This window comes from Rattus rattus, chromosome 1 (assembly GCF_011064425.1).
Source record: "Rattus rattus isolate New Zealand chromosome 1, Rrattus_CSIRO_v1, whole genome shotgun sequence".
NCBI classification, from domain to species: Eukaryota; Metazoa; Chordata; class Mammalia; order Rodentia; family Muridae; genus Rattus; species Rattus rattus.
Window position 1 is genome coordinate 91,838,411 of NC_046154.1, and position 13,637 is coordinate 91,852,047.

A 13,637-nucleotide genomic window follows, 5' to 3' on the forward strand; every position below is an offset into this window, starting at 1 on the left:
GAGCAAGAATAGGCTGACTAGAAATGGCCCTGATCCAAATATCCTGCCAGCCCTACATCTCATTTCATTCTGAGGCAGTTGGAATGAGACGGCCCCATAGGCTCATAGGGACTGGCACTATTGGTAGGTGTGGCCTCACTGGAGTACGTGTGGCCTTGCTGGAAGAAGTGTGTCACTGGGGGTGGACTTTGAGGTCTCAGAAGCTCAAGCCAGGCCTAGCGTGTCCCATTCTCTTCCTGTCAATCCAGATGTAGAGCTCTCAGCCCTCCTCCAGCACCATGTCTACCAGCAAGTGGCCATCCTTGCCACGATGGACTGAACCTCTGAAACTATAATTAAATGTTTTCCTTTATAAGAGTTGCCATGGTCATGGTGTCTCTTCACAGCAACAGATACCCAAACTGGTACACCTTCCATCTTAACTCTCAATGTTCTACCTACTCTGCTGTTAGATGACAATAAAGTAGGCGACTTGGTTAACAAAGGAACAGAAGGTCCCTGCTGGTTTTGCTGAGGTAGACAATCAGTGTAGGTGCAGGCAGAGGTGGTTTTGAAATATGGAACAATCATGTCTTAGTTACTTTTCTATTGCTGTGATAAATACCATGTCAAAGCAGCTGGTAGAAGACAAAGGGTTTATTTGGTTTTATTGTGCCAGAGGGAGAAACTCCATCACCATCCCAGCAGGGATGGAGAGGCCACAGGCAGGCCTGATGAACAGGAAGCTGGGAAGCCACATCTTAGCTTCGAACAGGAAGCAGAGAGCTCGGAGTGGGGCCAGTGGATTGGCTTTGAGGCTTCACACTTCTTCCACACCACCAGTGAACCTGCTCCTTACGCACTGGTTTCTGGTCCCACTAGTCTGGTAATGCCTTTCAAGGGCAATGAGGGGTGCTGGAGAGTTGGCTCAGTAGTTAAGAGCGCTAAGTGTCCTATCAGAGGACTAGAAATTGGATCCCTAGACCCACTTCAGGCAGCTCATGAATGCCTGTAACTCCAGGCTCAAATAACCCTACTCCCCCTTCTGACCTCTGTAGGATACACAGACACATAGAAACCCAGCTACGCACACATAAAATTAAATTAAAGATGTTTTAAATCAATGGAGAGTCTATTTGGGTTTCCAGTTTGAGGGGATTCACGGCAGGGAAGGCATGGTAGTGGGAAAGGGAGGTGGCTGGTCACAGTGTGACTGCAGCGACAAACTCCGTGGCCAATTTACTACTCTTCCTCCCCCCTTTCTGCTTAGTTCAGGCCCCAGCCCGTGCTCTGGTGCTTCTCCTCATACTGAGGGTGGGCCTTCCATCTTCAGTTCAGCTCCTCAGACATACCCAGAGGCGTGCCACCTAGATGATTCTAAAGCCAACTGAAATGGGGGAAGGGTAGGGTGCTGCGGAAATCTCTCTCCCTTCACATACCAAACACCATAGCTTATATGACACTGTTACGGATAGATGGAAATCTCAAAGGTGACCACAAATTCTGGGACACTCCTTCCATCAAGAAAATGACCATATTTTCTCCTCCCTGAATTCTGCCTTGTCTAGCTTTTGTTGACCAAAAGACTGTGATAGAAGTGCCATCCAACTCTTAGACTTCCAAGCCATAGGACATAACACAGATGGCTATGCTGGCCGATTGTAAGTTAACTAGACATCAGGCACACTTAGGAAGAGGAAGCCTCAGTTGAGAAAGTGCCCCCTCTTTCTCAATACCGCTTCTGGGCTCGTGGTCCAGGGTGCTACAAGAAAGCATGGTGAGCAAGCCAGACAACAGCCCTCCGCCATGGCTTCTGCTCCCTCCTGTTCCTGCCCGGAGTCCCTGCCTGACTCCCCTCAGTGATGGGCTGTGCTGCGCTGAAATGAACCCTTTCCTCCTGGAGTAGACGCTTTATAACAGAGACAAGAACTTTAACTGTGACAACGGTCTCTGCTACCTCCCTCTAAGAAGCCAGATACGCAAAGTGACTGCACGGCTAAATTATAAGGCGAGTGCGAGTGTGTGTGGGGGAGGGCAAGCCGTGTGGTGAGACGTGTGTTCATACATTTGACCTCGGCATACTGTACATGAGGTAGAAAACTCCAAGTATCCCAAGAATTGTGAATAAGTTGTTTTAATCCTGTGAACTTGGGGTACTTTATTAGACAATAGATAAATGAAACATACACTCAAGTCCAGTTTTGCCAAGCAATGCTAGAAGTTACTTTAGCTTTTATGCAGAAAACTGTATCATCTACAACTCACATACTTTCCCCTTTCTGATACTTTACTTGAGCCAAAGTGTTCCCAGATAGAATACTGAAATACAAGAGTATAAGACAACCAAACGTTGTCAGACATGGGAGTGCCTGCCTTTAATCCTAATATTTGAGAAGCAGGGGACAGAGGAAGGTAGATCTCTGTAAATTCTAGACCAGCCTGGTCTATATAGCAAGTTCCAAGCCAAGCAGAACAAACAGGGCATGTTTTACTGTGTATGAAGCCCTAGGTGTTTGATAATTAGTACCATACAGGAAATAAAAACCAGCTAGTTTAGACATGTGGCAATAGAAACTCCTTGCTGGCATGGTTACATGCCTGGAATCCTAGCTCTCAGAAGTTAAGGCAGAGTTAAAAAAAGAAAATTCAAGGCCAGTGTGGGATATACAGTAAGTTCCAGGCTGGGTTAGAGACTCCACCTGAAAGAAAGACATAAAGAAAAAGAGAGAGGAAGAAGGGAGAGAGATGGGGAGGGGGGAGGGAAGAAAAGGGAAAGGAGGACAGAGAAATCTCCACCATTGAGATTTCAGATAATGAAAACTATATACTGACAGAGATATGGGTCTTCTAAATGAGGACAAGGGCCGGGAGCCGGATGAGAGAATATAAAAAGAATGTCGTCTCCTGTCAAAAGTCAGAACGACGATTCCGTCTATTCTGTTAATAACAGAACAACACAAGGCAGATCTGTAGAGGCCTGAGGGAGATGGCTCAGTCAGTGAAGAGCTTGCCACACAAGCATCCAGGTCTCAATTCCATACCTCACACCTACATACAAAGCTAGCTGTGGTAGTGCACACTGCAAGAGAGATCGTTGTGAGTTCAAGGCCAGCCTACTTATCCAGTCCCAGGCTAGCAGTGAGTCCCTGAATAAACAAATGTACACATACACACACACACACACACACACACACACACACACACACAAACTAAAGAGATGTTTAGAAGCCAGAGAGATGGTTCAGAGGTTAAAGAGCTCTGTGCTCTTGCAGAGGATCAGAGTCAATCCTGGGCACCCACACCAGACAGCTCATAATCATCCATTATTCTAGCTCTAGGGGACCTGACACCCTCTTATAGCCTCCAAGGGCACTGAACACTCATGATACACACACATGAAAATAAAAACAATATACAAATACAGAGATGTTTAATGTTAAGTCGTCATGTGAAAATGTCTGACAACTACTGACTTGCAGGGCTTGTCCCTTTGCCTGGTATCCAGCTGGACCGAATCCCAGTAGGATAAAGGGCATACTCCTCATCCAGAGTCCAGGGCATTGGAAGCAGGAGTGGCAAAGGCAGCCAGATCTAAGAAGGCCCTCTCATGTGAGGATCAGAAGACCAATGGCAAGGGTGTTCTCCTCAATGTCACTGGCAGGTAACCAGGGCTCGCAAATGCAGAGACAGTCCAGACTTTGATTTACTAAGTCCCTCTCAAAATTAGAGGAAATGGGATGGAAAATGTAACCACTAAAAAAGAAAATAATTAAAAATATAGACAAGCGAGCCTCAAGCTCTAGTTTCAAAATCTAGATATCCAAGAATAGACAAGAAGCTTCTAAAGCATAACCTAAAAGGAAAGAATTGGCTTTTCTGGATTTTAAAGGTTTATAAAGCTAGAGTGATTTAAATTATTTGATTCTAATACACGAGTAGACAGAGTAGGTAACACAGGACAGAGTCTAGAAACAGATCCCTATGTACATGAAATCTTCATTTATGACAGTGGTACAAATAGAAAAAAAGAAAAAGAATGGTCAGGTCAATGTGGTTGCGATGGTGGGGAAGCCATCTGAACAAAGCGAAGTGGGCTTCCTAACTTATTTCCTAGGCCAGAATAAATCTCAGGCGGATGAGAAAAGATGAATACAGTACATATGTGCACACATTCACCATAAAGTATGAAATGTTTACTAAGAGTGTAAAAGTAAGGGCCAGGGGCGGGTCGCTCAGAACCAGTCTAAAGCAGGCAAGTTCAGTGTCCAGCATCATGAAATAACTAAATAAGACCGTGTAAGACTGTAAGAGATCAGACAGAGGGGTTGAGGGATTTAGCTCAGTGGTAGAGCTGCTGTTTAGCGCAAGGCCCAAGGTTGGTCCCCAGTTAAAAAAAAAAAAAAAAAAAAGAAAAAGAGATCAGACAGAATACCACCCTGAACAACAGATCTTAGTGTGGCCTCACAGGCACGCCACAGAAACGATCAAGCCTTAGAGAACAGAGCGATGACTCTGACTCCGTATTTATTCATGCTCTCTGAGTCCCGCAGTCAAAGCCAAATGCTATGAGAAAACTCAAACAGGAGGACTTGTGAATCACAATAAAGAATGAAATTTCTCAAATAAGTGCGCAAGTTCTCAGAGGTCAGACAAAAATCTTGGTGGTGCCAGCTCTGTTGGGGCCGAGAGGCCGAAAGGGTGCTTCCCTAAACATGAGCTCGCGGCCCTGGACTCTGTCCCAGGTCTCACAACACAATGACAGAAACACCTCGCTGGTTAAACCAGGTCAGTGAAAAGACACAGCAATGGCTTTAAACCACCCTGTCTCAGTCCCTGCAGAGCTGACACTTTGGACTGGACAGGGGCTGTTTACTGCTTGTAAGAAGTTGACATCCACCTAGGGGCTTCGCCACTCAGCACTCCCTTTCAACTCAGTCTTCTCAGAGATCGTCAAATGTCTTCTGGGGTCACCTTCGTGAGTGAAGAAAATAATACAAATTTTAACTATAATAAAGAGCCTTCTCACCCTGCCACCGGATTTGTGTTACCAAATACTTTATTTACTTAATCTGTAGTAGAACTATTTTAATTACTCTTGTTATTAAACTATTTTAATATCTGTAGAAGTCAGTTCACTTCATTTGTTTTGTATTTTTTTTTTTCTTTCTGACTATTCTCAAGTCTTCAGTTTTTCAAACTTTGGAACCTGAGACTGGCTAGATTGGGTTCAGTACTCTCAATCATGCTTTTAACGGCAATTCCTTTGGTGATGAATATCTGTCTGTCTTACAATATCAAAATTAAAAAAAATTCTCTCGGTTCTAGCAATTTCACTTTCAAGAATTTATCCTAGATGGTACATTTATCCTATGTTTAAACAAACACATAGAGGGATAAGAAAGCCAGGCAAGGTGGCACAGACCTTTCATCCCAGCCCCTGGGAGGCAAAGGCAGGCAAATGTCTGTGAGTTCAAGACCAACCTGGTCTATAACCAGTTCAAAGACAGCCAGGGTTACACTCAATTCAAACCAAAACAAAACAAAAGAATAATAATGGAAGCAAAGATGAAATAAAAACACCACCAACAAAAAGATACCAAAACAGCTGGAAATGATTCAGAATCTAACATTAGGAAACAGGTCTTCAATAATAATTTGCAACCATTAAAGAGGACAAGGTCAGGCTCATGGCAGGAGGAACTCCCTGAGTTCAAGACCAGCCTGGTCTACAGAGAGTTCCAGGATAGTTAGGTCACAGACAAACCTTGTCTCAAAAAATAACAAAAAAACAAAAACAAAACAAGAGAACAAGGACAGGCTGCATGGAAGAACACCCCAAGACATGTCAGGGTAAACAGTAAACCCACCACCACTGGGGACCGAACCAGGCTAAATCTAGGCAAGGCAAGTCTACCACCTAAATAGCCCTACTACTATTTTCTAAAAGCGATGTTGTCCCTGTAAGTTATACAAAATATATTGATAAGTGCAAAGAATACAAATAGAAAGAAACTGGATTTTTAAATAGACATATCCTTTGAACTATTTAAGTGTTTTAGCTGTCTATACATGTCAAACTAACTACAGAATGAACTTACTTGTCCCTCCCCTTAAGATACTCAAACTTTATAGAACATAGTGGATCTACCTGAGTTTAGCAGGAACTAAGGGCAAAAAGAAATGGGAAGAACATTATTTAATGGGTATTTGTTTTGATTTTGTAAAATCCTAGTGACTGGCTGCCCAAATATGTCAATAAATAAATAAGTGGGCTTGAAATCAATAGATCCTTCTGACCCTGCCTCTGAGTGCTGGAATTAAAAGGTGTCACCGCATCTGGCTAGGCTGGGGTAAAAACACTTCATTTTTAAGTAAAACAAACAAACAAACAAACATAAAAATCCTTTAACTCGCTATTAACTTGAAAAGCGTTTTCAAAACACGATTATTTATTTTTAAATCTACAGTCAAGCATATAGACAAACAGAAAATCTGAAGTCATTGTCCCAAGTGAACTTTCACCTAGAAGCTGAAAGCAACATTGTCACCAGGCCAAACTGAAGACGGGGAACACCTACCCTCGTAACCTTTCCCTGTGGGGTATCTGACACCGCTGCCCCCTGTAATGTACAACTTTTTGAGTCCCTGTAGTACACAACTTTGGGGTCCCGTGCACGCGCAGGTCTCAGCAACTCTATCTTTTCGCGAGCCGGAGTTCCAGAGCGCGCGGCAGCTTCACCGATCCCCTCCGCGCCCGCTGGGTAGCGCGGGCGACCTGCGGACTGGTCCTTAAACCCAACCCATCCCCGTCCTCTTACCCGGTGTTGGGCAGCATGACCTTCGCAGTTCAGAGAACTTGGTGGCAGTGGAACGGCAGCGACCTGTGAGTGACAGGAGAACCTTCCCTCCGCATTTAGCCGCGCCCCCGGCCCCGCCCCGAGACCCGCTCGGGAACCCGCCCTCCTACAAGACAGAGATCCTACAAGACAGAGACCCTACAAGACGGTGTGCGCCTGCGCACACCGGGCGCTGGGCGGGTCTCCCGCAGTTCCACAAACGACACCCAGGAAACCAACGCCCTGCGCAGGCGCTTTGGAAGACACCTCCGCCCCACCCCTTTCCCGGGTCTGTCGATGACAATCAGTTTCTCCTGTGGGCCACTGGCGTGTCTAGAGCATCAGTACTACGTAGGCTTTTCCTTGCTTGCCTAAGTTCGGCGCGTCGCCGGCTCCGGGCCAGCAGGATGGCCGATTGAGGGGCGCTCCGGGAACTGCCTTGAGGGTGCTGGGCGTCGTTTTCCCCGGTTTTTCCCCGAGCCAAGGCTCTCGCTCCGAAGAACACTTGTAGACCTCTGAAAAATGGTTTTGCGTAAGCCGGTAAGCGTCGCATTTTCGCTGCCACTGAATCTGAACTTAGCCTGACCTCCAGTGTCTGGAGACAGTCAATGAGCTTCTGGAAGAGATCTTTGCAAAGGTCTCCCACAAGAATTCATCATATATTTGGGCCACAGAAATCAAATTTGGAGAAGGAATCCTCTGTCCTGGAATGAATGCTGGAATGAGGTCGATTCTGGAATTCAGTTTCGTTCTTGGAGTTACACCTAATTGAGCTAGCCTGGAAATGAAATTGTTTTGTATTTCGTAGCGGTAGAAAAAGATGTTAAAGAGGTTGTTATCTAAAGCCTAGTTCATAAAAATAAGACATGGGTTGGGGATTTAGCTCAGTGGTAGAGCGCTTGCCTAGGAAGCGCAAGGCCCTGGGTTCGGTCCCCAGCTCCAAAAAATAAAAAATTAAAAAAAAATAATAAAAATAAGACATATGTACGCTCCTATTTGCCAAATCCTGGATCTTTTGAAAGAGCAGCAACCAGTGCTTTTAACCACGGAACAATCTCTCTAGCCCTAAATTAAATCTTCAAATTAAAAATCATGTATTATTAACCTGTGGCTATCAAACTATTAATTAGTCTTAACCTGCGGCTGTTTACTCTTTTATCACCTTAACTGTCATCTATTGACATGTGAGTTTGTGACCTACGATAATGATTCTTAATGAGTATAGAAGAATGTACTTATTCAACAAATATTAGTATCTCTTAAGTGACTTGAGAAACACGGCAGGTAGAAAAGTTCATAATCTCAGTGGTTACATAGGAGGTGTGAGTAGCCAGTTTGTAAGTTCCAGATGTTTCAGAAAGCTAGCGACAGGGCTGGAGGGACGGCTCAGTGGTTAGAGCGCTGACCGCTCTTCCAGAGGTCCTGAGTTCAAATCCCAGCAACCACATGGTGGCTCACAACCATCTGTGATGGGCTCCAATGCCCTCTTCTGGTGTGTCTGAAGACAGCAGCAGTGTACCCACATACGTATAAATAAATAAATACATAAATAAATAAATAAATCTTTAAAAAAAAAAAAAAAGCTAGCGACAGATGACAATGCTCCATTGACCCTTGGCTGCTTTGACTGGTTTGTATATTTGTCTGTAACAGAGAATTCTTGGTAGAGAGAGGATGCCTCCTCATGCGTCTAAAGTGTTCCTTACTCTTAAAGGTGTTAATGCCCTGTGCCCCTCAGATTCCTCTTTCTCCAATAATGTTGCTTTTATTTCTATGTATTCTAAAAGGGGAGAGAGACAGAGAGAGAGAGAAATAAAGAGAGACAGAGACAGTTCAGCTAAGAAGCAAACTAATAGAAAAAAGTGAATAAAATAAAAGTCATAAAATGTATTTTGTAAATTCAACACTTAAGACTTAAGTTATTTGGCTGGGGCAGGTGTTCATTAGGGGAAAGTTTATTCCTGAATTATTAGAGGTAATTTTTCTAAGCAAATTTAAATTGAATTATCATCCTCCTCATCATTATTATTAATGTTTATGGGTGCTTTTCCTGCTTTTTGCATGTTTGTGCACCTCCTGTGTACACTACCCAAAGAGGCCAGAAGAGGGTGCCAGGTTCCCTGGATCTGGAGTTAGAGGGTTGTTAAGATGCCTTGTAGATTTTGAGATTCAAACCCTGGATCTTTTGGAAGAGCAACCAGTGCTCTTATCCACAGAACCATCTCTCTAGCCCTAAACTAAATCTTCAAATTAAAAATAAATAAGGACTGGAGAGATGGGTCAGTGGTTAAGAGCACTGAATGCTCTTCCAGAGATCTTGAGTTCAAATCCCAGCAACCACATAGTGGCTCACAACCATCTGTAATGAGATCTGATGCCCTCTTCTGGTTTGTCTGACGACAGCTACAGTGTATTCATATATAATGAATAAATAAATCTTAAAAAAATAAATAAATAAGCAAATGAATGACAAAGCGAAGAGAAGGGTTTGTGGTTAAGAGTGAGTGCTGCTCTTCCTGAGGACCCAGGTTTTATTCCCAGCACTCATGTCAGGAGGCTTACAACCATCAGTAACTACAGCTCCAGGGGACCACAATGCCTTCTGACCTCTGCAGGCACCTAAACAGGCATACACAGACACACAGACACACATAAAAATAAATAGCCAAGCACAGGGACACACACCTTTGATCCCAGCACTCTGGAGACAGAGGCAGGTGGGCATTACATAGTGAAATCCTGTCTCAAAGAAATTTAAAAAATGTTAGGCAATTAAATCTTTTGACTGATGTTAAACATTTTGACAGGTATTAATGTGTGATTTGGAAATATCTGCAACCTTCCATGTTACTAATGTAACATACAAGTCAGCCTTGGGTGCCCATGCCTCTACGTAGCCTTCAGGAGGCTGAAGCCAGCTTAAGCTGCATTGTAAGACCCTATTTCAAAACAAACAGAAGCAGTGCTAGAGGTTGGGAATGGGTAAGAAGGAGAGGACATATTAAGTATGGGTTTACAATGTGGACAGTTTGGTTTAGACTTTGGGGTTTCTTCTGGCTGCCGTATGAATAATAGCTTTTGAAGAAGATGGAGGCACAGAAGCTTATAATAATGTCATGAATAAGAAAAATATCAGATAGGCAGGAGATATGGCTCAGTGATTAAGAACACTGATTGCTCTTGCCAAGGTCCTGAGTTCAATTGCCAGCAACCACATGATGGCCCACAACTATCTGTAATAGAATCTGATGCCCTCTTCTGAAGACAGTGACAGTGTACTCACATACAATAAATAAATTTTAAAAAAAGAAATAAGATACCAATTAAAAGGAAAAAGAAAAATGTTAGATGATGTGACCCAAAGGAGTAATGGTGGGAAAGGAAAAGATTTAAGAACTAGAACCAACCAGATCTAACTAATGATATACGCAGAGTGAAGAAGAGAAGATGTTGTTCAAAATGACTGCCAAATTTCTGTTATAAATTCCTGGGAATACAGTGGTACCATAAACAAAACTGGAAATATAAGAACAGGAGTTCATTTTATGGCTGGGCAACACCTGTTTCTACAACCACAGTGATAACATTGTATAGGAAAGTGTTGTAATGAGACGAAGTTCTTGCCAGTGGCACATCAGCAGAACTTAGACAACTTCTGTATTACTATTATGATTTAAACAAAGTTAACCCCCCCTCCTTGCCAATGACTCATTGTGTTTGAGCCAGCCTGTAGGTGGTACTGTTTGGGGAGGTTGTGGGACCTTTAGGAAGGTTCACCTCTGAAGAGGTGAGTCACTGGGCTACAGGACTTAAGATTTATATGCTGACTCCACTTCTCTCTTAGATGCCCATTTCTCACTGTCTAGATGTTGTAACCAGGTACCTCATGCTCCCTCTGCACCAGCTGGGAGCTTCTCCAAGATCTCTAGGTTGCTTTGGTCAGGTGTTTTGTCCTAGGAACAAGAAGAACAGCTACCATACTTCCTTACAGAGCCGTGCTTGCTGCCATTTCTTTTCCCTCCTTCCTCCTTCCTCCTTCCTCCTTCCTGTAGGCTGGGACATGGATACAGACCTTAGCAAGATTTGTGCAAATGAAGATAGAACCGCATGCAGGACTGTGGTTCTCAAACTTTAGCAAGCACCACAATCGCCTGGAGATCTTATGAAAACACGGCTGGCCCACTACAGTGGTTCCTCAAAAAAAGTAAAAATAAGCCCTTCCAGTCTGAACCAGTGCCCTCTGGGGCATTGGCTCTGCACCATTCCCACAAGACTCAGAGGAAGCCCAACTCCCAGGTGCTCTGAAATGTTCAGGATCACAGGAGAGGTCATAACATCTACCTCAACACCCGGAGTAACTGGGTACCCCAGGATCCAGGGATGCATGAACCCACATCCAGCCAGTGGTATAGGGCCCTTCCTGTCTGAACCTGGACCCTGCGCAGACCTGGGTGCTGGCTCTGCACCCACTCTTACAATAACCAGAGGGAGCCTGACTCCCAGGTGCTCTGAAATGCCCAGGATCACAGGATTACAGAGGAAGCTCGACTCCTAGGAGAATAGACACAACCAAGAGGAGCACTGGACCTTTGACACACTCGAGATCACAAATAAGGCCACAACAACTTTCTCAACACCCAGCGTAACTGTGTCCCCCACAGGAACCAAGGAAACCCAAACCCCTCCAGCCAAAGGCACCAGTTCCTTCCAGCTTGTACCTGTGCCTGGAGCAAACCCAGGGCTCTGGCCCCCCACCCACTTCAGCAATACCCTGAAAAAGCATGACTCCCAGGAGCTCTGACACAACAGGATCTCAAGAGCTTAGTCAGACCAGGATTTCAGGATCACAGAGGCAGCTTGGCTCCCAGGAAATCAGACACACCCAGGATCCTAGGATCACAGGATCTCAGGATCATAGGACCACAAAGACAGCTGGACTCTTGAGTTCTGACACAACCAGGATCACAGGAGAGACAGGTTTCAGTCAGAGACAGAAAGGACAGGTAGCACTAGAGAGTACCAGATGTCGAGAGGCAAGCACAAGAACATAGGCAACAGAAACCAGAGCTACTTGGCATCATCAGAACCCAGTTCTCCCACTATAGCAAGTCCTGGATACCCCATCTCATAGGAAAAGCAAGATTTGGATTTTAAAACACATTTCATGATAATTATTGAGGACTTAGGAAGGACATAAATAACTCCCTTAAAGAAATACAGGAAAACACAGGTAAACAAGCAGAAGCCCTTAAAGAGGAAATGCAAAAATCCCTAAAACAATTATAGGAAAACACAACCAAACAGGTGAAGGAATGTAGGTTGATGTCTATATGCAAGTGGGGCTGGCACAAGTTAGGTCAAGGCCATGACTGGATGGTAAAAAATAAGGCAGGGACAAAGCTTTTGTAAGGCAGGAGAGAAAGAGAAGAGGAGAATCAAGATGGAGACAGAGAAGGATGACCCAGATCCGGGTGGCCTTGAATTGCCAATTTCTTAAGGGATGGATTGCTGTAGGCAAATTTATCTTATCCAGGTGGGCAGTTTATATCCTTATCAATTGGTTGTGAGTTTATGGTGTGGATGTATTGTGGATTGAGAATTTAACATATAAATCTGATTGTTGGGTTGCAGTTTGTTGAGTCTTGATTTTACCGGGAAGCTGGAATCAGAGAGTTCAAGGCTAGCAGAGAGCAGCCAGGAGAGATACTAATTAGAGATAAATTATGATTAGTTCCATTTGGCCCCACGAGTGCCAGAACTAACACTAGAGACCAGCATGGGAAGATGCCATGCTGGAACGGCCTGTGGAGCTGCTGAGACAAAGATACCCTGCAGTGCCATGGGGCCCCATGGATTCTAGCACTAGCTCGGGTTAAAAAGATTTAGACTTTTTTTAAAAAAATATTTACTGTAGCAGGTGGCAAACCAACGTGTTAGGCAAGAATCCACTAAAAATTAAAGATTTTCAGCCTGAAAAAGTTTTATTTCCTAAGAGGGGGATATCATAATCACAAGAACCTTAAACAAAAGAAACACAGAGGCCATCTGCTTGCAGGCGCTAGGTCCCTGCTGTAGGTTTGGTTTATTTGCTTTAAAGATGCTATAAAGATATAATGCTTTCTTAAGTCGTTCAGGACACCCATATTCGCTTAACGTGGGCTCCACGGGAATTTTGAGTTAAAATCCTGGTTAGGCAAGCTGCATGTTAGTCACTGACTCCAAGCAGAGAACGGTGATATTTGCCAGTTATAAAACTTACTATAAGGGCTGGAGAGATGGCTCAGTGGTTAAGAGCCCCGACTGCTCTTCCAGAAGTCCTGAGTTCAATTCCCAGCAACCACATGGTGGCTCACAACCATCTGTAAAGAGATCTGATGCCCTCTTCTGTTGTATCTGAAGACAGCTACAGTGTACTTATATATAATAAATAAATAAATCTTTAAAAAAAATAAAACTTACTATAAAATAGAAATCTTACACAAAGCAGAGTGAATACAGACATATATTATAGAAGTTATTAATAAGTAAAAGTCTGGTGCTCCAGGTAGAGAGCTTAACAGATGTATTTCGGGCTAAAATCTTAGTTTGACAAGTTGCTTACTTTTTGTTGGTATTGTTATTCATACAAATGTGATTAAATTGTTCTATGAATTATCCTGCTAAGGCCATATGTCTCATCAATGCTGGCTAATGAGAGTTTGTGGTTAACTTGAAAATTACCACAGCAGGAGGCTCAGATTCGCTTAACATGGGCTCCACGGGCATTTTGAGTTGATTTCCTGACGTGACAGATTAAAAGGGCCTAACAGGATAGATCATACA

General features: G+C 43.8%; 1 protein-coding gene across 1 annotated transcript in view; it reads right to left on the reverse strand.

The window, feature by feature from the left end:
* The window catches only part of Hsdl2 (hydroxysteroid dehydrogenase like 2), a 35,281-nt gene extending 28,312 nt beyond the window's left edge, over nucleotides 1–6,969 (reverse strand). The window contains exon 1 of the mRNA XM_032903466.1: nucleotides 6,798–6,969. Within this exon, the coding sequence (XP_032759357.1) occupies nucleotides 6,798–6,814 (17 nt within the window). The 5' untranslated portion in view covers nucleotides 6,815–6,969. The remainder of the gene's footprint in view (nucleotides 1–6,797) is intronic.
* Nucleotides 6,970–13,637: the final 6,668 nt, after the last annotated feature.